The 27229-nt window shown below is 40.8% G+C and overlaps 1 protein-coding gene across 1 annotated transcript in view; it reads left to right on the forward strand.

The window, feature by feature from the left end:
• The first annotated feature begins 2196 nt into the window (after positions 1–2196).
• The window catches only part of LOC311066066 (zinc-binding protein A33-like), a 37831-nt gene continuing 12798 nt past the window's right edge, over positions 2197–27229 (forward strand). The window contains exons 1-5 of the mRNA XM_084087039.1: positions 2197–2831; positions 24424–24519; positions 24734–24964; positions 25042–25064; positions 25146–25264. Of these exons, the coding sequence (XP_083943165.1) occupies positions 2430–2831; positions 24424–24519; positions 24734–24964; positions 25042–25064; positions 25146–25264 (871 nt within the window). The 5' untranslated portion in view covers positions 2197–2429. The remainder of the gene's footprint in view (positions 2832–24423; positions 24520–24733; positions 24965–25041; positions 25065–25145; positions 25265–27229) is intronic.

The raw sequence follows: 27229 nt of genomic DNA on the forward strand, positions 1-27229 counted from the left end.
CAGGAAGGCTGCCGGCCCAGACGGAGTACCTGGCAAGGTGCTCAGAGCATGTGCCCACCAGCTCGCCCTCATCTTCACCAGAATCTTCAACCGCTCCCTGACTCAGGCAGTCATCCCGTATTGCTTAAAATCAACCACAATCATTCCAGTGCTGAAGAAATCTCCCATTACCCGCCTAAATGATTATCGTCCTGTGGCCCTCACTCCAGTAGTTATGAATGCCTCGAGAGACTGGTTCTTCAGCACATCAAAGACTATCTCCCCCCAGACTTCGACCTCTATCAGTTTGCATATCTTGTGAACAGATCCACAGAGGATGCCATCGCCGTAGCTCTCCACTCTGTGCTGAGCCACCTGGAGCACCGGATGCTCTTTGTGGACTACAGCTCAGCTTTCAATACAATCATTCCGGACATTCTCTTCACTAAACTGGTCACTCTCAGCCTCCCCCATCTCACATGTGCCTGGATAAAGGACTTTCTCACCAATCGGCCCCAGATGGTGAGACTTGGTCCCCAGCACTCCTCCACTCGCACGCTGAGCACTGGCTCCCCACAAGGCTGTGTGCTGAGCCCCCTCCTGTACTGTCTCTACGGGGATCAGCTGGAAATAGCGACATCACTTGGTTTGATTTAAAACATTAACATAATCTGAATGCAATCTTTCCATTACTTACTTTTCAAATGTTTTAAAATGTATCATCCGAGTGTTCCAGTGGGCCGTATTTAAAGATATTGCTGGCCGCTATTTGCCCATCCCTGATATAAGTGATTGTTAGTACCCCTGTACTCGTTACATGATAAGAAGAATAGCATCTACGCTAATATTTGTCTCTCTGTTTATCCCGAGGGTACCGTATCCCAGATCAGATGAAGGACCTGCACCTAGACACAACCACAACGCATGATGTAGTCAGCTGGATCCGATCTATATCTAGATCAGATGGTGGACCTGCGCCTAGACACAACACAACGCATGATGTAGTCAGCCGGACTGGGCCATATCCAGATCAGATGGAAGACCTGCGCCTAGACACGACCACAACAAGCCTTGAAGTCTCAGCAGAGATTGTGTCAACTAGACTCTCCCCTGTAAAGGCCTCGTCGACACGACAACCTTCGGCACTGATCCTCAACAAACTCGTCTCCATACCGATGTGATGAATCTGATCTTCAATTAGATTGAACTGGATAAATATTCTGAATGTTCCGATCCAATCTGACTTCTGACCTGTAATGCTGCCTGAATCATAATCATAAACTGTTCGTTCATTGGACAGAGGAGAACTGAGCAACTGAGTCTGGTTCCTCCCAAGGTTTTTTCTCCATTCTAACACCTGATGGAGTTTGGGTTTCTTGCTACTGTCGCCTCTGGCTTGCTTATTTGGGGACACTGAGAGAGATCTGAGAGAATCGCAGATGAGTCTCCGACACCTGTGAGATATTTGGCATGCTTAATATCTGGACCTGTCAGCGATTCAAATCCTGCTGTGTGAAATGTGTTCTGACTGAATATTACATCAGTGACCTATAGCCAATGAGAGAGCAAGATACAGGACAGCGGGATGTTCGGGGAGGAGATATAGACCAGAATATCAGTATTTTTAATAGATATATAACTATATCAAAAATAATTATATTTGTTAAGAAATGTTTTTATGCTAATAAAGTGAGTATATTTTTAATAATTAATAAGTAATGCTACATAAGTATTAATAAAGGTGCTGACGAGTGATCCCTGAGAGACAAAATTTTGTCACATCTCCATTTCTCCTGTTTATTCAGGACTTTTAATCTGTTGATCTGTTTGTTTCTCCAAACACTGACAATCAGCATGATAAACAGAGAAGTGTTTATCACTGAAACTTCAGCATGAGAAGAAATCATTTTGAGAAAGATAGGATCATGTCAGACCCTGGAGAAACAGACAAATAAAGAAGAGTAATAAATAAAACACGTATAAGTTTTTGAGTTTTGAGATCTTTTATTTTTAATATTTGAGTATATGAGTATTTTAATTGTTCTTTTGTGTGTTATCCAAGGCTTTATAGCGTTATATCTTAACGTTTCAATGCAAGATAATTTTGAATACATTTTGTTCAAATTTTACATGAAGAAATCCTGATGTTTTTCTTTGACCTGTTTCAACACACCAACTTGATCAGAAGCTCCACCCTCTTACAACACTAACCAGGAAGAGACGGACTTTGTTATTTCTCTTTTCTGCCATACTGACTTTGTCTCGACAAAAGCAATAAAGAATCAGCGATCAGTGGAGTACGAAGGGAAAAACTTTACAGAAGAATTTGAGAAGTTTCATTCTGAACAAGTTTGTTTCTGATCTTTGTGATTCTCATGGTGATTCATTTTTTAAGCCATCGTTCAGAAAGTGAAAGTAAAGTTTAGATTGCTGGAGTTCAAACAGTGAAAATGGATTCACTAAATGTATCTGCAGAAGACCTTTCTTGTCCTGTGTGCTGTGAAATCTTCAAGGTTCCTGTTCTTTTATCCTGTAGTCACAGTTTCTGTAAAGAGTGTCTTCAACAGTACTGGAGAACCAAGAAATCTCAGGAGTGTCCTGTCTGCAGGAAAAGATCCTCAAGAGATCCTCCTCCAGTTAATCTTGCGTTAAAAAACTTGTGTGAGTCGTTCCTGAAGGAGAGAAATGAGAGGCGTTCATCCGGGTCTGAGGAGATCTGCAGTTTACACAGTGAGAAACTCAAACTCTTCTGTCTGGAGGACAAACAGCCTGTGTGTTTAGTGTGCAGAGATTCAAAACAACATGACAATCATAAATTCAGACCCATCAGTGAAGTGGTTTCATCATATAAGGTAAGACAAATGTTTCTTTATTCACATGTAAAGAACCATAATGAGTCATAAACACAGATCGTTCCGGTTACTAACGTATCCTCAGTTCCCTGAGATCACGAGCAATGTTTTATGGGGAAAACTTAGTTTTTCCCTGAATACTGAAGCCTGATTGGTTTGCATCTCTGCACAGACAAATGGCTTTTCAGTCCGCCAAAACAGACGGGACCGACTGCCTATTTATGTCGCCATGAAAGAAATTTTTTTCTACTTAAGGAGCGGCAGCATCAAGTTGCGTACAGTAGCACGACAAACTACGTAATGCTCATTCCCATTATCTCAGGGAACCAAGGTTACGTTAGTAACTGGAACATGTGTCAGTAACTGACACATATGGGGAACGCAATTCAATAGCGCCGTGCTACTAGCGCAGAATGGAAGAGAGCTTCATGACCTGAGCTCTAAAGGGCGTGGAAAGCACCTTAACCTTCTGGGGTCTGAGGTGTTGTCTGGGCCCTGGAGGTGTTCTGACATGCTCTGACATTTGTGCTTATTTCTGTTACTTGTGACATTCTCATGGCTAAAGTCTGAATACACTGTATTCAGCACAGACTCTGCTACAATAATATGTCCGCACAGGGGCGGAGTGGGACCAAAAAATCTACCGGGAAATTTCATAGACCACCGGCCCTCGGTGGTAAAAAACAACAACAACAAAAAAAACGTTTGCTAAAAAATATAGCGGTGAATGAGAGAATATTAAATAGATTTTTTTTGTTCCTCTATAGTTTTTTCACAACTTTCTAAAAGAGTAAAAAAATTGCGAGAGATGGATAACGGCAGTCAGAAGAACTCAGAAGAGAGAAATATATGTCACTTTGTCATCACTCCCACAGACGCAGCATTAGAAACCCTCACAGCAGCATTAACTCGTTTTTTGTAATTTTATTAAAGGTAATATAATATAAAATAGTGTTATAAATGTAAATACATATTTTTTTAAATTGAAAATATTAAAAAAACTTTCCAGGATTTATGCGGATGATGACCGTTAAAACGTGTCATCATCACCCTGTTGAAAAGGGTCCATGGCATTTTCACAGTGACACGACACCTTGCTCGTTAGCTTCTGCTAGTGTTAACATAATCTGTATACACTTAACATAGCAGCAGCAGCCAAGGGAGGTTACTCGTTTTAAAACTAGGAAATCTGCCACTAGTAGATAGTCACTCAATAGTAAACTTTTTATTTGTCTCATATTTACCACAGCTACTTTCAAATTACACAAGCTTTTGGCTGGCTGGCTGCATAGCTGGTGCTAATTCCCATCTGTGCCTAGCTTTGACAACATGTGCTTCAGTTTATTTCACCTGTAGTATCTTTGCTTGTTGATGCCCAGAACATGTCTGTTATTTTGAAACATTTCACTGCCTCCTCCTCCATAATTTTTTTCCTTTTGAGTCTGACCTTCTCAGCGCCAGATTTTTTAACGCTTGTGCTGAGGGGTGCTAGATCATTGACGGGGGAGCTGCGCAGTTATACAAATAATAATTGAGCAAAACTTGGCCACTAAATATTTAATATTCAATTATTTTAATGATCACAATTAAAGTTTTAATTTTATTAAATTGAACAAGCGCAACATTCAGCATTCAATCAAATATTCTAAAAGATGTAGGCTATTATTAGCCTACTAATAAGGTTATTTCAACATAATATTTCGTTATTTCGACATTTATGTGCGTGCAACAAGCAAGATGTGCATTTGTAAATCCGGTAACGCGTGCATTGATTTTTAGTAATAAATTAGTGTTTTCTGACAGTGTCGGGTGTCGGCTGCAAAGATGAAGTTGACGATCGCCATATATAGTGAACGCGCCTATAGAGAGAAATGCATGATTACGTAATCAGAGAGTAGCCTTTTTCTTTTCGTTTTGAATTATTTCGTTTAAAGTTATTTCAAGCTTTGTGTATTTGATGTGTTTCTCATGTCTGTGTGAGGCATACACTGAGTTTCGTTAATTTAGTTCGGATGAGATGCGCTCAGTTAACGTGCAATGCAATTGACCGCGCGGGCGCCTCCATGATTAGGCTATATTGTCTGTTTGTTATATTTGCTTATTATTAGATCCAGGCAATTAGTTGATAAAAAAAATGATTAAAATTAAGATACAATTTATACAAAACGAAATTCACTTTAATGAAAGGTTTTCTACAAAACAAAACTGAATGAAATGGTCAAAATCATGTCTGTCTGACCCACCCACTCCAAGTCTCTCGATATATAGCACATCATATCTTACTTGTGCTGTTCACTTTTCATAAATAAACATAAATGGAAAAGAAATGACATTATAATATTTTAACAAATATGAAACTAAATGCGCTTATTTATTGGCTACAACAGTAGGCCTACAGACTCTCTATTTGTGCAAATTGCTGCACATTAATTTAATTCAGAATTTTGCACAAGTTGAAAGGCGTTTGTTCAAATCAAGTTCACGGATAATTGTGCGTGCATTTATTAATCATTATGATACTAAAATCATAAAAATGCTATGTACCCACGTTAAAGGGTAAGTTCGGTATTTTACACTTAAAGCCCTGTTTACAGATCGTTTCTGATGAAATAGAACGGTTAAGATTAAAATTTGGACACATGCTGCTGTCCCGAGAATTTTAGGTTTATTTCGCTTTCCCAAAAACCTCTAGAATGGGTGTATAGGTGCACTCGAACAATCCTTCATAAAACGCATTAAACTTTTGTTTACAAAGACGTGAAACTCACCGAGTGGTCAGGGGTGTTCACTGATATGCTCACACAAAAATCGCTGCAAAAGATGCTTTCCAACAGGTTTTATCGTAGTTTTTGTCCAACTCCATTGACTTGTATTGAAAAAGCTGTGTGAGGTACGGTATTACTCCGCCGCTTCTTCTTCTGCTTCTTCTGTGTATTCAATGAAATGCCAGCGGTTTGCTTGCAATTGGCAAAGGTGCATTACCGCCACCAACTGGGCTGGAGTGTCTATTATTCAAGCTCTCAACGGAAGAATCTACGGGTGTGTTACGTTTGGAAAAATAGATCCACAGTTTTACAACGAATGGTAAAACACCTGTTGGAAAGCATCTTTTGCAGCGATTTTTGTGTGAGCATATCAGTGAACACCCCTGACCACTCGGTGAGTTTCACGTCTTTGTAAACGAAAGTTTAATGCGTTTTATGAAGGATTGTTCGAGTGCACCTATACACCCATTCTAGAGGTTTTTGGGAAAGCGAAATAAACCTAAAATTCTCGGGACAGCAGCATGTGTCCAAATTTTAATCTTAACCGTTCTATTTCATCAGAAACGATCTGTAAACAGGGCTTTAAGTGTAAAATACCGAACTTACCCTTTAAGCAATTTCCTCCCATAGAAAACCATTAGGCCTAAGAACGCTTAATGTAGGCTAGCTTAATGCAGATTAGAATGCCCCCTTATTATGTCGAAATAACGACTTATTATGTCGAAATAACGAGATATTTTGTTGAAATAACGTCTTAATATCTCGAAATAACAAGATAAGTTTTCTTTTCTTTTTGCTTCAAAATGCGGTTCAGGGCTTCCATAGAATAGCCTACAGCCTGAATATAGCCTAATTGCTTCCAGAAATTATTTTTGGGGGTGCTTTGGTCTTTCTTGGGGGTGCTGAAGCACCTGCTAGCCCCTCCCTAGAGCCGCCCATTCTCAGCGCCACCTTTCAGTTTTCTTTTTTGCCTTTCCATCATTTAACTCACTCTCACGGACGTTAGACTTCCAAGACGTGACGAGGAAAAAGAGGTGTTCAGCGGCTTTTTACATCAAAGGCCGACCCGATTTTGGGAGGGGCCGCTCACTGATCCCCCTATGTTTTTTAAAATCCTATAGACATGGTTGGACCTGCCGAACGGGTTGAGCACTTTTATATACTGTGTTGAGCAGAGAGGCTGCACAGTTTGACCAGCGAGAAGCGGCCGCACATCAGGCCGCCAGACGGTGTTGCTAAAATAACTCGCAATGTATAACTATCATCAGACCGGCCCTCCGCGGCCTCAAAACACTACCGGCCCACCGGGAAAAGTCCCGACTCTCCCGATTGCCACTCCGCCCCTGTGTCCGCAGCATGTATGTAAAAGTTTGTAGTTTTGAGATAATGATGTTTATGCGTGGTTTGTGAAAAAAAAAAAGAAAAAAAAAGTCACTGAAATAAGCTCATGAAACCCATACTGATTATTTTGAAGGCTTTTGAAAATTGTATCACATAGCCTAGAATATTTGGTTCAAAACTATGTGGAAAATTATCCTGCCAACTCATTCAGATAAAACAATACATCGATTTTAAATTTGTAAGACATGTTTTGTGTAAGAAAGCTTTATGCGAGGAGACGTGAACACATCATTAATATTGATGGCTTTCGCATCTAAGAAAGACAAAGACCATAATGGCCCTATTAGGTGCTAACAGGCCCTATCATTCTGAGCAACCATGCACAAAGACTGAGGAGATTTATAGAAGAATGGCTTTTTGATTCTTTGGATTTATTTACAACACAACATAATCCAAAGATACACAACAAAGGACAAAAAAGCGCATTATTTAACACACTGATCTAAAGACAGAGACTTGAACAGTCACACACTTTTGTGCCATTCATGAAACATAGTACATTCCTGTCATTTCCAAGGTGTTTGATTTTTCACTTTACCATGGTCATGTACATGTGTCGGATAACATCTCCATAATGTTAAATACCTTTTGACTAGTAACCAAAAGTCCAAATCATAGTCTCTGCTGCACCAATTTAACTGATATAAATACTAGTGTAGAACATTGCATAGAAACTGTGTCTATTCCTCGTTTAGTGAGATCAAATAATAAATCTGCTGCAGGATCTAGGAAAAATCTAATTGTTATTAAAACAGAAAATGTTGCTATTAGTAAACAAAAACAATTTCTAAAGCTAGGTCTTCTAAACATTAGATCACTCACACCTAAGGCAGTTATTGTAAATGAAATAGTCACAGATAATAGCTTCGATGTACTTTGCCTTACTGAAACCTGGCTTAAACCAAATGATTATTTCGGTCTAAATGAGTCTACTCCATCAGGATACTCCTATAAGCATGAGCCCCGTCTGATTGGTCGTGGCGGCAGTGCTGCAACAATCTATAGAGATATTCTCAATGTTACTCAGAAAACGGGTTATAAGTTTATTTCGTTTGAAGTACTTGTACTAAATGTTACGCTCTTAGATTTTAGAAAAACATCCCTATTATCTCTAGCCTTGGCTACCGTATATAGACCGCCTGGGCCTTACGCTGATTTCCTAAAAGAGTTTGCAGATTTTCTCTCAGACCTATTAGTCAATGTCGATAAAGCATTAATTGTTGGAGATTTTAACATACACGTAGATAATCCAAATGATGCGTTAGGGGCTGCGTTTACAGATTTATTAAACTCCTTTGGGGTCAAGCAAAACGTTACCGGACCAACTCATCGTTTTAATCATACACTCGATTTAATTATATCACATGGAACCGATCCAACCGATATAGATATCATTCCACAAAGTGATGATGTCACTGACCATTACATGGTAACTTGCATATTACGTACTCCTGTAATATATCATGCTGCGCCGCGTAATTGATCAGGCAGAACAATCCTTCCATCCACCATAGATAATTTTTCAAATTGCTTATCTGATCTGTCTCAGCTGCTCAGTGAACCCAAATAAACAGATGAACTAGAGGAATTAACTAGCACTATGAGCACCATTCTCTCTGGAAAATTGGATATTGTTGCACCCATTAGATTAAAAAAGGTCAGAGAGAAAAGTAAAGCACCATGGTACAACAATAGAGCTCCGGAGGCTGACGTCATGCAATCTAAACTCCGCCATTTTGGCAGTCAACCAGGAGAGCGCCAGAGCGGCTTTTGCGTTATCGATAGCGGTCGGGTCGAATAATAATTCAAAACAATTACTATTTCAACATGGTGGACAGCTGCTGTGCGCCTGGATTCCAGAACAGGTGGAGGAAATCATTTAAAAGCATTTTAAATGCTTATGGAAAGTGTGTGAAAAAATGTGTTTTATGTTCAGTCACAATTGTGACCGGTGGGATAATGTGTAAACTAATATCAGTTTATATATATATATATATATATATATATATATTAGGGCTGGGTGAAAAATATCGATTTCTTGATTTTAATCGATTCTCATTTTTACGAAACGATATCGATTCTTAAATCCCAAGAATCGATTAGTCATCCTGTTTTCAGTGATGAATGAATGGAATATTGTTGCGCGCATCCCATTCAATAAATCGCAATAATCTTTGTGCTTTGTTATTATTAATATGAAACAAAGTCTCAGATTTCAAATTACGTCCATGTTCTTATGAAATTCAAAAACATAAATACCGTTTTGGCGCTGTGGCGTGAGATCGCTCTTGCTCAGCTCAAGAGAAGCAGCAGCGCGGAGCGCACACGATCTTCTCTTCCGCCTTAATAATATCCGTTACAGCGCGAGATAAACATGAATGAGCATCTGAAAGTGTGTTAAAAGGTAGAGTACAACTTATCGAAGTCCGTATAGTCACATGGAATCGCTCAATCAGTGTTTCAACCGTGGAAAGACGTTAGTAAACAATGTCATGTAACGTCACATTTACCTCAGAAAAACCATATCCAGTGACCATAAACTCGTTAGTCAGCTAGAAAAATTAACTCTAGAGAGGAGCATTTTGTTAAATATATGCACCATATTACATATTCATTATATTTTTTAATGTTCTTCAATATTTAATGCATGTTTGAATAAATCTGGAAAGTTTTTTTTATGACAGCCACCATTTAAATTTGTATATAATTTCATATAACTTTATTATTATAAAAATAAATAAGTGTATTTGAAGTGTTTGTATACAAATCAAATCAGTTATTTTTTACCTTCAATATTATAGTAGGCTAATGAAGCCTATAGGCTACAACTGACTCCCATAGTTTACAATAATAGTTAAGAGATTTGTTTTCCTTGAGAAAATTTGCAATGTATTGTACCTGATATCCAAAATAATCGATATTGAATCGAATCGAATTGTAATCGAAATCGAATCGAATTGCAAGCTTGTGAATCGAAATCGAATCGAATTGTGAAATTTGTGTCAATACCCAGCCCTAATATATATACACATATATATATACCAGATGTGTAAACTAATATCAGTTTTTATATATATATATATATATATATATATATATATATATATATATATACACATATATATATACCAGATACATTATCCCACCGGTTTATGATTGGACATAAACACAAATTTTCACACACTGTCCATAAACATTTTAAAAAAAAATATTTCAATGGGCAACTAATGACACATCATTCGGATATTTTCATGTCTGGGAAAAAATTGGGATTAAAGGATTAAGATTTCATACTGAGTCTACTGTTCTCACAGTGATATTGCTATCCTTGCTACCAACAAACAAGGACAGCTAGCGTCGATAACAACACAGTTGACTTGCCTTTTCAATGACGACAGAGCAGGTTTAAGCTGGTATACTCCAAAATTGAATATTGATAACAAAGTTTGATTGCATCCATTTGTTCCCTCCAGGCTTTTGTAGGCCTTTAAAGAGTCTCCGGAATAGGACGAGGGAAAGTTAATGAAGTAGCGTATATAACGTTATATCAGGATACTGCAGTTCAGGAAAGCTAACGTTATAAGTTACTTCCTTTATTAATACACATGAAAAGCACCCCGGGGGCATTACAGGGATCTGTTATGTTTAATCTATTAAGTTTTGCTATGTACAGGTCTATATCTTTTTAATTAAAGTGCACAGTGAACTCTGTTGCCTTAAAACTCATGCTACTATCATCCGTTCACGCTCGTCTCGTACGGCCTCTTTACTGCCAAAATGGCGGTGTAAACAGAATAGGTCACGTGACGTCCGGAGCTCTATACTATGCATGTTCTGAAGAGAGAAACCCGTAATTTAGAGTGTAAATGGAAACAAACTAATTTAGAGGTCTTTAGAATCGCATGGAAAGACAGTATGTCACGTTATAAAAAGGCCCTAAAAGCGGCCAGGGCTGAGCACCTCCGCAAACTAATAGAAAACAACCAAAACAATCCTAGGTTTTTATTTAACACCGTGGCTAGACTAACAAATAAACAGATGTCACCTGAACAAAATATTCCTTACAGTTTAGTAGTAATGATTTCATGAACTTGTCACAGGTCGGGGTGGAGCGCCAGCGGGCCGCCCACCCCTCCGCCCGCGTGCCGCCCCTGAGGAGCTGACCGTGAGCACAAAGGAGGCAGACACAGAATTAAAAATAAATATTCTTTATTAAATAATAAAAACAATATAAAGTCCCTTCCACATCCTCTTTTCTTTGGGAGCAGGTTCTTCCAGCATCAGCAGGCTCTTCCAGCATCAGCCGGCTCTTCACTAGCCTCAGGCTCTTCCAGCATTAACAGGCTCTTCCAACATCAGCAGGCTCTTCCAGCATTAGCAGGCCCTTCCGGCATTAGCCGGCTCTAGCATCAGCAGGCTCTTCCAGTATTAGCAGGCCCTTCCGGCATTAGCCGGCTCTTCACTAGCCTCAGGCTCTTCCAGCATTAACGGGCTCTTCCAGCATCAGCAGGCTCTTCCAGCATTAGCAGGCCCTTCCGGCATTAGCCGGTTCTTCACTAGCCTCAGGCTCTTCCAGCATTAACGGGCTCTTTCAGCATCAACAGGCCTCTTCCAGCATTAGCAGGCCCTTCCGGCATTAGCCGGTTCTTCACTAGCCTCAGGCTCTTCCAGCATTAACGGGCTCTTTCAGCATCAACAGGCCTCTCCAGCATTAGCCGGCTCTTCACTAGCCTCAGGCTCTTCCAGCATTAACGGGCTCTTTCAGCATCAACAGGCCTCTCCAGCATTAGCCGGCTCTTCAAGCGTTAGCAGGCTCTTCCAGCATTAGCAGGCTCTTCCAGCATTAGCAGGCTCTTCCAGCATTAGCAGGCTCTTCAAGCGTTAGCAGGCTCTTCAAGCGTTAGCAGGCTCTTCCAGCGTTAGCAGGCTCTTCCAGCATTAGCAGGCTCTTCAAGCGTTAGCAGGCTCTTCACTGGACTCAGACAGAGGGAGGAATAGACACGTGTAACTCACAGCATTAGCAGGCTCTTCAAGCGTTAGCAGGCTCTTCAAGCATTAGCAGGCTCTTCACTGGACTCAGACAGAGGGAGGAATAGACACGTGTAACTCACAGCATTAGCAGGCTCTTCAAGCATTAGCAGGCTCTTCACTGGACTCAGACAGAGGGAGGAATAGACACGTGTAACTCACAGCATTAGCAGGCTCTTCAAGCGTTAGCAGGCTCTTCAAGCATTAGCAGGCTCTTCACTGGACTCAGACAGAGGGAGGAATAGACACGTGTAACTCACAGCATTAGCAGGCTCTTCAAGCATTAGCAGGCTCTTCACTGGACTCAGACAGAGGGAGGAATAGACACGTGTAACTCACAGCATTAGCAGGCTCTTCACTGGACTCAGACAGAGGGAGGAATAGACACGTGTAACTCACAGCGTTAGCAGGCTCTTCACTGGACTCAGACAGAGGGAGGAATAGACACGTGTAACTCACAGCGTTAGCAGGCTCTTCACTGGACTCAGACAGAGGGAGGAATAGACACGTGTAACTCACAGCGTTAGCAGGCTCTTCACTGGACTCAGACAGAGGGAGGAATAGACAGCTGTGATTGCGAGTGAACAGCAGAAATAATTCCCACACTCACATTTCCACCACACACTGTAAGGTTTCACTCGTGCTCATTTCCACAATAAAACTGCAATTCAACAGACTCAGTGTACCAAGGCTTCCGCCCGCAATCCAGCCGAAGTTTTCTCTGGCTCTCTCATCTGTCTCTCTCATCTGTCTCTCTCATCTGTCTCTCTCATCTGTCTCTCTCGTCCTCTCTCTCCCGCGGCCTCCCGCCGCGACCGCGGCCACGGCCGCTCACGCGCTGCGCGCCTCCCCTCTCATTCTCGTCGTGTCCCCCTCTGCTCGTGCCTCTGCTCGTGCCTCTCTCTCCCGCGGCCTCCCGCCGCGACCGCGGCCACGGCCGCTCACGTGCTGCGCATCTCACCTCTCATTCTCCTTGTGTGTTTTATCCTCTCAAAAAGCGGGAGTGGCCTCAATCAGACGCTCAAAGTGAAGTCCCTACACCTGTCGCCAATCTGCCGTTTAGTTGTCATGACGACAAACATTCATACAGATCTGGAGCTGTTTGTCACCCCGTGACATACCCCCCCACGCCGAAGAAAAGGGAGAGAAAAAAAAACAAAAAAAGGAGAGGAAAACAAAAAAAAGAAACAAAGCAAAAAAAAAACAAAAAAAGGGAAAAAAAACTGGTCGCCATACCTTCGGCCCACGGTTGCTCAACTCAGGGCGGCATCCTGCCGACTACGCCATTTTATGTCACAGGTCGGGGTGGAGCGCCAGCGGGCCGCCCACCCCTCCGCCCGCGTGCCGCCCCTGAGGAGCTGACCGTGAGCACAAAGGAGGCAGACACAGAATTAAAAATAAATATTCTTTATTAAATAATAAAAACAATATAAAGTCCCTTCCACATCCTCTTTTCTTTGGGAGCAGGTTCTTCCAGCATCAGCAGGCTCTTCCAGCATCAGCCGGCTCTTCACTAGCCTCAGGCTCTTCCAGCATTAACAGGCTCTTCCAACATCAGCAGGCTCTTCCAGCATTAGCAGGCCCTTCCGGCATTAGCCGGCTCTAGCATCAGCAGGCTCTTCCAGTATTAGCAGGCCCTTCCGGCATTAGCCGGCTCTTCACTAGCCTCAGGCTCTTCCAGCATTAACGGGCTCTTCCAGCATCAGCAGGCTCTTCCAGCATTAGCAGGCCCTTCCGGCATTAGCCGGTTCTTCACTAGCCTCAGGCTCTTCCAGCATTAACGGGCTCTTTCAGCATCAACAGGCCTCTTCCAGCATTAGCAGGCCCTTCCGGCATTAGCCGGTTCTTCACTAGCCTCAGGCTCTTCCAGCATTAACGGGCTCTTTCAGCATCAACAGGCCTCTCCAGCATTAGCCGGCTCTTCACTAGCCTCAGGCTCTTCCAGCATTAACGGGCTCTTTCAGCATCAACAGGCCTCTCCAGCATTAGCCGGCTCTTCAAGCGTTAGCAGGCTCTTCCAGCATTAGCAGGCTCTTCCAGCATTAGCAGGCTCTTCCAGCATTAGCAGGCTCTTCAAGCGTTAGCAGGCTCTTCAAGCGTTAGCAGGCTCTTCCAGCGTTAGCAGGCTCTTCCAGCGTTAGCAGGCTCTTCAAGCGTTAGCAGGCTCTTCACTGGACTCAGACAGAGGGAGGAATAGACACGTGTAACTCACAGCATTAGCAGGCTCTTCAAGCGTTAGCAGGCTCTTCAAGCATTAGCAGGCTCTTCACTGGACTCAGACAGAGGGAGGAATAGACACGTGTAACTCACAGCATTAGCAGGCTCTTCAAGCATTAGCAGGCTCTTCACTGGACTCAGACAGAGGGAGGAATAGACACGTGTAACTCACAGCATTAGCAGGCTCTTCAAGCGTTAGCAGGCTCTTCAAGCATTAGCAGGCTCTTCACTGGACTCAGACAGAGGGAGGAATAGACACGTGTAACTCACAGCATTAGCAGGCTCTTCAAGCATTAGCAGGCTCTTCACTGGACTCAGACAGAGGGAGGAATAGACACGTGTAACTCACAGCATTAGCAGGCTCTTCACTGGACTCAGACAGAGGGAGGAATAGACACGTGTAACTCACAGCGTTAGCAGGCTCTTCACTGGACTCAGACAGAGGGAGGAATAGACACGTGTAACTCACAGCGTTAGCAGGCTCTTCACTGGACTCAGACAGAGGGAGGAATAGACACGTGTAACTCACAGCGTTAGCAGGCTCTTCACTGGACTCAGACAGAGGGAGGAATAGACAGCTGTGATTGCGAGTGAACAGCAGAAATAATTCCCACACTCACATTTCCACCACACACTGTAAGGTTTCACTCGTGCTCATTTCCACAATAAAACTGCAATTCAACAGACTCAGTGTACCAAGGCTTCCGCCCGCAATCCAGCCGAAGTTTTCTCTGGCTCTCTCATCTGTCTCTCTCATCTGTCTCTCTCATCTGTCTCTCTCATCTGTCTCTCTCGTCCTCTCTCTCCCGCGGCCTCCCGCCGCGACCGCGGCCACGGCCGCTCACGCGCTGCGCGCCTCCCCTCTCATTCTCGTCGTGTCCCCCTCTGCTCGTGCCTCTGCTCGTGCCTCTCTCTCCCGCGGCCTCCCGCCGCGACCGCGGCCACGGCCGCTCACGTGCTGCGCATCTCACCTCTCATTCTCCTTGTGTGTTTTATCCTCTCAAAAAGCGGGAGTGGCCTCAATCAGACGCTCAAAGTGAAGTCCCTACACCTGTCGCCAATCTGCCGTTTAGTTGTCATGACGACAAACATTCATACAGATCTGGAGCTGTTTGTCACCCCGTGACAAACTTCTTCACTGAGAAAATAGAAAACATAAGAACCACAATTGTAAACGTTCAATCCTCAATCGCGCCTTATAATTCAGCCTCAATTATCACCCCGCAAGAACAATTACAGTGCTTTACAACTATAGAACAAAAAGAATTAAATAAACTTATCACCAGGGACGGACTGACAATCTGTGTGTTCTGGAAAAGTCCAGAACGGCCGTCCAACCGAGCAATATGCAATAAAGCAATATGAACAGCCAACAGCAGGGGCACTTATACGATCAGTTTTATAAGGCTTACCTACTGAACTTTTAAATTTGCTTACATTATATTTGAATAGTTATAAGTTATAGTAGGCTATATGGCAGTGGTCTCCAACGTGTCGTGGTGGCCGCGGGCACCTGGTATCCCGCGTGGAGCCTTTGAGTTGCCTGCTAAACACATTCTATAAATAGCCCCAACTTGCCAATAGCGATCCACTGTAAATCGGGGCTCCAGACTTCGAATAAATGGTATCATTTTGCGACCTTTATTCGTGCCGGTGCAACTAAACATTGTTGCCACTGAATTACCCAACTCTCTTTGATTATATGCTGTCATTTGCGTTGCGTATGAGAAACATCAAATGGCAAACGCTCAAAAAGCGGAACGAAACTTGTTTGATCTGTGCACGGCCAAAGCAAGCAGCTGTGCGGGCTGATCTCGATCACGCGAACATTATTACATAGAGATGCGCGATCCACTGAGAAGCATTTCAATTCAGCGCAGAATTCTCTATCTCTATTATAAACCCACAGATGACTATGCGATTTAAGTTAGTTAAAAGCAGGATAAAACAGCGCTGATAACATATTGACGCAAAAAACAGGCGAAACATTGTTCCAAGAACAAACCAGTTAGAAAACATTTCACTCCACAACTTATAAATTAAATTTAATAAACAAAATTTTTTTGGGCAGAAATGTGCCTGTATATATTCATAATAAAAATGCTTTTATATATAGGCCTAGTCATGTATAAATTAAGCTATTAAATGTTTTTGTTTAGAAGATTATTTATTTTGCATTTATATTAATACTAAATATTTGTGCTACTGTTTTTGATAACACTTACAATAAGTTTATAGAGAATAAAAAAAAAAAAAATCAATATTTATTTTCTTAATTTTTCAGGAATTGTTGATTTTTTTTAAAATGCTTCTAAGTCTGAACCAGAATATCAAGATATTTTATTATTTCCCATATGATGGTGAAAATTAAAAAAAAAGTTAAAGTTAAAAGTAAAGGTAAAGGTAAAGTAAAAAAGCACCACCATGTTATATGTATAATAAATATTTTTGATTATAACAAACAAGTAGCCCTTCTAGATTATTTTATCCCTTGAGGTAGCCCTCGCACACAAAAAGGTTGGAGACCCCTGGTATATAGTAACTATATGTTTTATATTTACAAGTTTTTGTAATTTGGGGTTTCTGTAGCCAGTGATATTTCATTGATTGTATTTTATTTTCAATGCAGATGTAATGGCATTGTACATTTTTTTTGTTTTTATTTGAAGGCTGAGGCTTCATTAGTAAACACAACCCCAATTATCATCATTGGTTTTGAGATGTTACTTGCTTGTCTGATAGGCTACAGTATGTGGCATAGTATCAGGACATCCTGACTATAGTGTCTGTCGCGCACGGCTAGAGGCGAATGGCCGGATAATGGGCCTATTTGGGAGAAAGTCCAGGGCTGTTTTTTAGCCCCAGTCCATCCCTGCTTATCACTTCATCTAAAACAACAACATGTTTATTAGATCCTATACCCACTAAACTACTGAAAGAAGTGTTACCTATAGTGGAAGAGCCTCTCCTCAATATTATTAACTCATCTTTATCTTTAGGTCATGTTCCAAGAACATTTAAACTGGCAGTTATAAAACCTCTCATTTTTACCACAATTAGACCCACATAATCTAGCAAATTATAGACCCATTTCAAATCTTCCTTTTATGTCTAAAATACTAGAAAAAGTTGTGTCCGCCCAACTGGGCTCTTTCTTGCAAGAAAATGACATCTATGAAAAGTTTCAGTCTGGATTCAGACCGTATCATAGCACTGAAACTGCGCTCGTTATAATCACAAATGATTTACTCTTAGCTTCTGACCAAGGCTGCATCTCAATACTAGTTTTACTTGATCTTAGTGCTGCGTTCGATACTATAGATCACACAATACTCTTAGATCGACTACAAAATTATACTGGTGTTCAGGGGCGCCACCAGGAATTTTGGGCCCCATGACAAAAAAATCTAATTGGGCCCCCTCTGCGCAGCTGTTGTCACCACATCTCTAGGACCTAACTGTCCCATCAAAAGCTTTACATAACTCTAATCAAAAGCAGTTTGCAGGTTGCAACTGTCTTGCTTGTAGTTCAATACTAGTACTAGCACAATATTTAATGCTGTGATTTGTAAATGCAAGTCTGCAGTTCACTATTTGATGCAAGATTAAAAGCCACAATAAAAATGTCCTTAAGGCAATCCTTTACACATTCTCAATGTATTTTTATTGTAAAATTAATGACAGACTTAAACAAAAAGAAAAACTAAATATATATATATATATATATATATATATATATATATATATATATATATATATTATATATTAACTTTTTAATTAAAATAAATTAACATCATCATCTCAAAACAATGAAAACAGCAGATTTTTTAACATAACTGCACATATATGCCAACAACAAAATAAAGTTGACGTGTAAAACGGAATTTCCACATCCAGGGTTATTATAGTGCTACAAAACAGATCAAGTGATCACTAAATCAATAGGGTTTGAGGTTTGGAATGATGGGAATAATAAAATCTGTATCTATAGATGTCATTTAACGGCCAAAATTCAGTCTAAATGAACACATCACACTGGATTATTTTAATATTGTCTGGAACTTACATGCAGGTTGAGGTAAGCTACTCATTGGTTCTAACTGCATCCAGTACAGACAGGAGGTTGTTTTTTTATTTTTATTTTATTTGCCATGATGGTCATTATGTGAGAAAATAATTTGTGTTTGATTTCTGTCATTAATAAATATTTCTTTTTCTTTTTTTGTTATGGTAAAAAGAGCAAGAGAGACAGTCAGGGAACCCCACTCAGACTCCCTGGAATGATGCTAAGTCATTAACACAGTGTTGCTCACCTTCTTCACTGGGACAGGGAGGGGTAGTTATGGAGAGACTGGGGCAGCTGCTGACTCGTCTGTTGTTTAGTCTGCTAAAATGGGCATGGACAATGATTTAATATGAATATCTTGCTAAACGTTTCCCTGCACTGATTAAATGTTGATGAAATGTAGGCTAACACTAGCCTGCAGCTAGCTAACGTTAGCTTATTTCACTATGGACAACAGGTTAATACCACTTACAGACTAAAGGCTAACGTTACCCACCTTTCTTGGGAAAAAACTGGGTTACAGATTGACACCCTTTCTTTTGTCTTTCCTCTCTCTTTTCTCTCTTTCCTTTGTTGAAAACCAGATTTTATTTTACTATGCAACATTGCGGTCTCTGTGTGTTTCTGGCTTATCGACTGACTGTCTGCAAGTTTAAACCATGGTTTAAACACCGCGCATGCTAACGCAGGACCAAACCATTTCATGCAGATACAGGGGGGTGGTCGGTCAATATGAATGTGTACTTTTTGGTCAATGGGGATATTAAACTTGTATTGCCAAAATAAGTAAAATCAAAGACATCATTCATGTTATTATTATTTGAAATATACTCAATGATGATGGTTTATATAGTGTATAATATAATACAATTTTTTTAATTAGTTTTTACTTATTTGTTGGGGCCCCTGTCGGTCAGGGGCCCTTGGAATTGTCCTAACTTTTCCCCCATATACGGCGCCCATGCTGGTGTTCAAGGACAAGCATTAAGCTGGTTCAGATCATACTTATCTGACCGCTACCATTTTGTTTATTTAAATGGAGAAAAATCGATCATAACTCCAGTAAACTATGGAGTGCCGCAGGGATCTGTGTTAGGCCCTCTGTTATTCTCAATATATATGCTGCCACTTGGAAATATTATAAGTGTGTGAAGATATAAAAGATTGGATGACGCGCAATTTTCTTTTATTAAATCCAGACAAGACAGAGGTACTAATCATCGGTTCAAAAAACCGCCCACAAAACCTCTCACACTACAACTTTAACATAGTAGGATGTCCTGTTACTTTATCCTCTACAGTAAAAGACCTGGGTGTTATACTAGACTGCAACCTGTCTTTTGAAAATCATATTTCATATGTTGCAAGAACAGCCTTTTTCCACCTTAGAAACATTGCTAAGCTACGTAACATGCTATCAGTTTCTGATGCAGAAAAGTTAGTTCATGCATTCATGACCTCGAGACTAGATTACTGTAATGCTTTATTAGCCGGTTGTCCTGCATCCTCAATAAACAAGCTACAGTTAGTCCAAAATGCCGCTGCTAGAGTTCTTACTAGATCAAGAAAATATGATCATATAACACCAATTTTATCATCACTGCATTGGTTACCTATAAAGTTCCGTATTAATTACAAGGTATTGCTACTGACTTATAAAGCCCTAAACGGCTTAGCTCCAGTCTATTTAACCGATCTTCTATCATCCTATAATCCATTGCGCTCTTTAAGATCACTAAATTCAAGGCTTTTGGTCATACCTAGGATATCCAGGTCCACCAAAGGAGGGAGAGCATTTTCACATTTAGCTCCAAAACTCTGGAATAGTCTTCCTGATACTGTTCGTTGCTCAGACCCGCTCTCCCAGTTTAAAACTAGATTAAAGACGCATCTCTTCAGCCAGGCATTCAATATAATACTTTTAATCTTACAGTTAAATCCGACCTCTAGTTCATAAACGCCAGAGGAGAACTGGCCCCCGACTGAGCCTGGGTTCTCCCAAGGTTTTTTTTTTTTTCTCCATTAGGTCACCTGATGGAGTTTTTTCAGTTCCTTGCCACTGTTGCCTTTGGCTTGCTCAGTTGGGGATATTTGGGGATATTTAATTAATTAATCAATCAACAATACTATTGATCAGCATTACCAAACGTGGACGTTTTCCACTAGAAACAAACATTGATGTATTATTTTAATTTAATACTGTGACGCTGCTTTGATAAAATCTGTATTGTGAAAAGCGCTATATAAATAAACTTGACTTGACTTGACTTGACATGTACTCATGTGAATGTTGAAGTCAGCAGGACTCATCAGTGGCATCTAGTCCCTGTATAAAAAAAACAAAAAAAAAACACCTGTGAACATGCTGATATCAAGAGAAACTATAGGGCTGCACGATTTTGGGAAAACATTTTAGATTTGTCTGGTTAAAATTGTGATTTAAAATGTACAAAATACACACACACACACACACACATATATAAATAATGAACACCAGGTTTGTTGTGCCTTGTAGGCATATACGTGCAGTGCTGCATAAAATAATATTAACAATAGCCTATTGCAGGCGGCCTATACATCGTTAAAAATGAACATATCAGTAACACAACACTAGAGAAAAATATATTGATTATTATGTTACTTCAAATGTTTCCATTCGTTTTGCCGTTATGAAATGAGATTGGAGTAAAAACATGAAGCCTAATGCACAGCGCGACTGACTCAAACTCAGCACGTGCGGAGAACATTTACTTGTGTGATCGAGCCGCTCCAAACTATGAAACATTATTGTTACCATCTACGTTTGAGCAGATATCCACAAACAAAGTATTTAACAGTAAACACGGGTCTAAACATTATAATCACCATATTAGAGTAAACTCTCATACTTGCCTACTTTTATCATGCTGTGTTTTATTATCGAAAAACATCCTCGTGACGTACATGTATATACATTTAGCATTGAAATGTTGCCTTTAGTTCACATTTCAACATGTTTCTGAGATAGCCTACATATACATGTACGACAGGGATGGGCAACTTCGGTCCTGGAGGGCCACTGTCCTACAGAGTTTAGCTTCAACCCTAATCAAACACACCTGAACAAGCTAATCAAGGTCCTCAGGATTACTAGAAAATTACAGGCAGGTGATTTTTTCAGGGTTGGAGCTAAACTCTGTAGGACAGTGGCCCTCCAGGACCGAAGTTGCCCATCCCTGATGTACGACATAGGCTTCATGTTTTTACTCCAATCTCATTTCATAATGTACATTTTAGTCTGGCACCAGTTTAACTAGTAGCTACAATGTAAAGTTTATACAACAATAACATGCTTACTATTAGGAGTGGAAATGTCTTACCTTAAAAAATCTTCAAATCGCGTTCTTCTAATTCTTCTGAGGTAAATCCAAGGTAAACAGCACAGCACAAACACAGTCTTGACGAAAAGCAGAGAAGTGCGTTACTGTAGTCTCTGATGCTTTGTTTTGAGGTGATGACGGCGTTGAAAGGTCTACATTCCTTCACGTGGACTATTTGCATGTCAATCACTCGTGCGCGCGTGGGCACATTAGAGTTAATTAGCTTGGACTGGAGAAACTGTACATGCCATTGCTTTCATACGGATTACTTAAACATAGAACATTTGTTTTTGATATGATTTACATAATTTAAAAATGGAGACTTCAAGCTTTGTAAAGACATAGGTTTCATGTCACGGCGACAAGAATTCACTGAGTTACAGATCATTTTCTGTTGCATTTCAGAATGATCTTCACATTGAGAGAGACGGGAGAACGCGCATCATGTTTATTTTCTTTACTTTATGAAAAACACAACATTTTGTTTTTATTATTAGTGTACACAAATAAAAGAAGACATTTAACAGTTTTGAATTATGTATAACACTTGCCTGTATGACAAAAATCAACAAAGTTATTTGAGTCTCTTTTGCACTGATAAGAAAAAGCCGACCCCAGGGGGTAAAGGCCCATTCACACTAAGAACGATAACTGCAAAGATAACTATGTAAGCGTCCGCAATGTTGTTCTGTTTATTCTACGCACGTGCTTGTCTGATGCTTTAAATGCTCGAGTTCATTACAGCAGGATGGATTCTGATTGGCTGTCAATGTTTTTATCGTTCATCAGCTGTATAAAATCGTTCTGAAAGTGATTTCAGCGATATCATTTCTCTGTGCCATTATAATTATAGCTGTGGTGTGAACTCTGCTATTCTTTATTGAGAACGATTTTCAGAACTATATCTTTATCGTTATGTTTATAGTTTTCGTCCTTGGTGTGAACGGACTTTTAGGCACATAGCCTTGTCTTGGTCTAAGGAGGACTTTACTGTCATTAGGCCCAAACTCGAGGCAGAATGCGTCCACTGAAAGAGCCTGCAGATCACCAACTCGCTTGACCGATGCCAGAGCCAGCAGAAGAGAGAGGCCGAAGGTCGGCTGTTGTGAGCGGCTCAAACGAAGGGCTTTGAAGTTCCTCAGGACTGTGGACAGGTCCCAGGATGGATCCGTTTTGGGGAGAGGCGGGTTCAGGCTCCTGGCCTCCGGCTGGTCTGCCGTTGCATAGGGCCCACGACTACAAACCGAGCCCAGTTCTACCCCAACTGAAACAGATGGGGCGATTTCCAGGGGACCAGGGCTTTGATACAGCCGTGGGTCACCCTGAGAATGAGACGACCCTCGATCCACACTCCTTCAACCAGTGTTGTAGTGGCTGCGTATGTAACAGGCCCAAGGGGAATACTGAGGAGGCTGCTGCCATGAGACCCAGTAGCTTCTGGTCGTCCTCAATTCTGAATGACATCACTAGCATCTGAATTTTCAGAGAGCGCTCCGGGTAAATCCAGGCCCGCATTTGGGCCATGTTGAAGACGACCTCCGGGAACGAGATGCGTTGGGTGGGGACAGTGAGCTTTTGCTTAGATTGATCCTGAACCCCAGACTTTACAAGTGGCTGAGGAGCAAATATCTGTGTGTGCATAGTTGCTCCTTCGATTGGGCTAAAAGCAGCAAATCATTGAGGTAATTCAGGATATGAACTCCCCTCTGTCTCTTACCACGCGGAGTAAGAGACAATCTGAATGGTAGGACTGTAAGGTGGTAAGCCACCCCTTCGAACGTGAATCTCAAGAACTTTGATGAGTGGCTATCTGGCTATGAAAGTATGCATCCTTCAGATCCACTGATAAAAACCAATCAGATCTGTGAGAGGATATGTTCCAAAGTTAGCTTTCTGAACGGCTGTCTTATCAGAGCGTGGTTCAGACATCTCAAACCAAGGATGGGCCTCGGAGGACGTGAGCATTGATGTCCAAGACTAAAGTGTTAGGAGAGTCTGTGAGAGAACTGGAGCAAGTAATTCTGTTTGATTATTTCTAAAAACCAATCTGACACGCCGGTAATAGCTTCCGAAGCCTGTGGGGGGAGTCATCAGCAGAGTTTGCTCAGTCCTCCGCTTCAGAGACATAGTGTCATCAAATTCCTCCTCGAAGCCACAAAATGAAACCATGGCACTCACTCCAGATGAGGGAAGAAGGGAGCCCTGCAGGAGCAACACTCGTGGCACGGCATTTTGCAACAAATGTTGCTCAAATTTGCCCTTTTTTCATAGTGAAATTTTCTCTAGAAGAGTTGCCGGATAGCCCAGTGGAGAAGAAGCGAGTCAGCTTTAGCTGTTGAAGCACAATTCACAGACATGAACCAATCAGGCTTCAGTATTCAGTGTTGATTTGATTGAACAGGGCTGCAGTGATCAGGACTGGTTGTGTTTAGTTCAGCTGAACTACATTATAAATGCAGTTTCATAGATTTGAGGAATTAGTAACTACGTGGGGCAAATTCACGCAGGCCCAGTTGGTATTGGATAACTTTTTTTTTGTTTCAATAAATAACATTGTCATTCACAAAATTTACTTTGTGTTTACTTTGTTTTATGGTAGGTTTTCATTTCTGAATCAATTTAGTGTGAGATGTACACAAAAAATCAGGATGGGGCCAAATACTTTTTCACTGCATTACTGTATATGATCATATCACCATATTGTCTTCTCTTCACTGTAATTAGTGTTTTATGTTTTGTTTTGTTTTCAATTCTAGGAGGAGCTCAATACAGCACTGGAGTCCTTACAGAAGAAACTTAAACGCAATGAAAAAATGAAAGCAGAGTTTGAGAAAACAGTTCAGCACATCAAGGTGAGGAAACAGAAATGAGTCTCATTTTCATTACAGCTGTTGGATCACTATATACAGTTATGATTTGATATAATAGATTCCAGTTTATTATTTCTGTAAATGACTATCAGCAATCTGCTTCTGGATATGTTTTATGTCGGGTATCTGAGTTTATCTTGGATATTAATGATGTGTGTCGATTGAGATTATTGAAGTGAATGTGCTTTGATTTCAGTCTCAAGCTGAGCACACAGAGCGTCAGATTAAACAGCAGTTTGAGAAGCTTCATCAGTTTCTCAGAGATGAAGAAGAAGCTACAGTCACTGCACTGAGGGAGGAAGAGGAGCAGAAGAAGCAGAGGATGAAGGAGAAGCTGGAGGAGATGAACACACACATCTCAGCTCTTTCACAACCAATCAAAGACATGGAGGAGATGATGAAAGCCAATGATGTCTGCTTTCTGAAGGTCTGATTTCAGATCATTGGTTGATTGATTGATGATTGATTGAGTTCTTGATGATAAATGGTGTGTTTGTTCTGCAGGAGTTTCCAGGCTCAATGGAAAGGTGAGTGATCTGCTCCTGTCTCTGGTCTCTCTGGTTCTGATCCAAAGCCACTGCAGTTCTGACTCCTGAATGTTCTTCCAGAGTCCAGAGCTCACAGCCGGATCCACAGATGGCTTCTGGAGCTTTGATTCATGTTCCACGATACTTGGGCAACCTGCCGTTCAGAGTCTGGAAGAAGATGCAGGACATCGTCCAAAACAGTGAGTCTGACAGCAGGAGATCTGAGCTGGACATGATGGATGGGTGGAGAGTTAGAGGCTCTTCATGACAGAGATAGATAGATAGATAGATAGATAGATAGATAGATAGATAGATAGATAGATAGATAGATAGATACAGATGGTAATCAACCAGAATGCCTATTACTGCCGCGCCAGCCGCCGTGGCAAAACTACCGCGGCAAAAATAAACCAGTTGCATTTCAAAGTCATTTGCGAAATGACCGCCAGGTGGCGCAAAGGGATATTGTGCAAAAAAGCAGCAATTTTTTTCAATTGCCATAAGTGGGGTTAATGTCAATTAACTGTAAGGATGAAATACTACAACTATGGTAAACAGAATAGAACATTTTATAAGGCCAGAAAAATAGAATAACAAGTTAAAAATAGAGACGATAACAATATAACCTGTATTTCATATTGTAGGCCTAGATGTCGGTGGGCAACAAGCCTATTCCCCGGGGAGCAGTGCGATAAAAACACACACACACACAAAAAACACAAAAACAAATTTAATACCAAAAATAACAAACAAAAGTAAATTATGTGCAATGAAGCTGATTATTTGTACTATTCTATTGAGGAATGAGATGAATGAAGAGTGCTTCTCGCTCGTGTGAGCGAAGCGAACACACATTAGAACGTTTGGGCATTTCTCAATGAGTAAATTCATAGCCGAGTGGTAGAACTTACTTTGTGAGCATTTAGATGACACGGGTTCAATTCCCGAACCAACTTGTACTACTGAAATTTTTATATTAGCCTATTAATGCATTTTATAGCCTACAATTGATGTAGAGAGATTTGTCTAGTTCTAAAACTCTGTTACACCATAGTTTTTTGCTTATATTTATAAAATAAAATTACCATGGATTTCCATTTTACACTAAGGAACAAATATTATACAATGACTTTACTATATATATATATATATATATATATATATATATATATATATACATATATATATATATATATGTGTATATATATATATATATATATATATATATATATACACATATATATGTCAATGCTAATTCAATAGACCATATAAAATATATAAAATAAAGCAACAGGCACGTTTAAACGACAAACAATAAAATCAGAACCAGTATTCTGTTACGTTCATGGTGGCAGTAATGCATGCACGGCTTTTCAAAATGAACACGGCGGCGCGTTCATTTGAATGAAGAGCGCTTCTCGCTCGTGTGAGCGAACACAGATTGGAACGTTTGGGCATTGCACAAAGAGTAAAGTCATGGCCGAGTGGTAGAACTTACGTTTCGATCATTTAGATGACACGGGTTCAAATCCCGAACCAACTTGGACTCCTGAAATTTTTATATTAGCCTATTAATGCATTTTATAGCCTATTATTGATGCAGAGAGATTTGTCTATGTAGTATCCTGGAGTAACCACTAGGTGTCATCTTTCATCTTTTTCATCCCCTCCTTGAAAGTTTGAACAGCACGTTCAGCTAGGCCGTTTGAAGAAGGATGATAAGGAGCTGAGGTTACATGTTGAATACCATTTCTCTCCATGAAAGTTTCAAACTCATTACCGGTAAAACATGTTCCGTTGTCTGACACTAACATTTTAGGTAATCCATGTGTACTGAAACACATTCTCAGTTTCTCAATTGTAATTTGGGAAGTGGCCTGCGTGACAGGATAAACTTCCATCCACTTGGAATGAGAATCTACTAGAATTAGGAACATTCTTCCCAAGAAGGGCCCTGCGTAGTCTACAAGAAGTCTTTCCCAGGGTGAGCCTGGCCACTCCCACGGGTGCAAAGGAGCTTGAGCAGGTGCCTTTCTGAAACTTTGACACACCTCACATTTCTGAACCACTCTCTCTACATCCTGATCCATACCAGGCCACCACATGTATGATCGGGCCAATCCTTTCATTCTGGACATGCCGGAATGAGTCTGATGTAACGGTTT

The sequence above is a fragment of the Abramis brama genome, assembly GCF_963993115.1.
Source record: "Abramis brama genome assembly, chromosome: 16".
In the NCBI taxonomy this organism is placed as follows: domain Eukaryota; kingdom Metazoa; phylum Chordata; class Actinopteri; order Cypriniformes; family Leuciscidae; genus Abramis; species Abramis brama.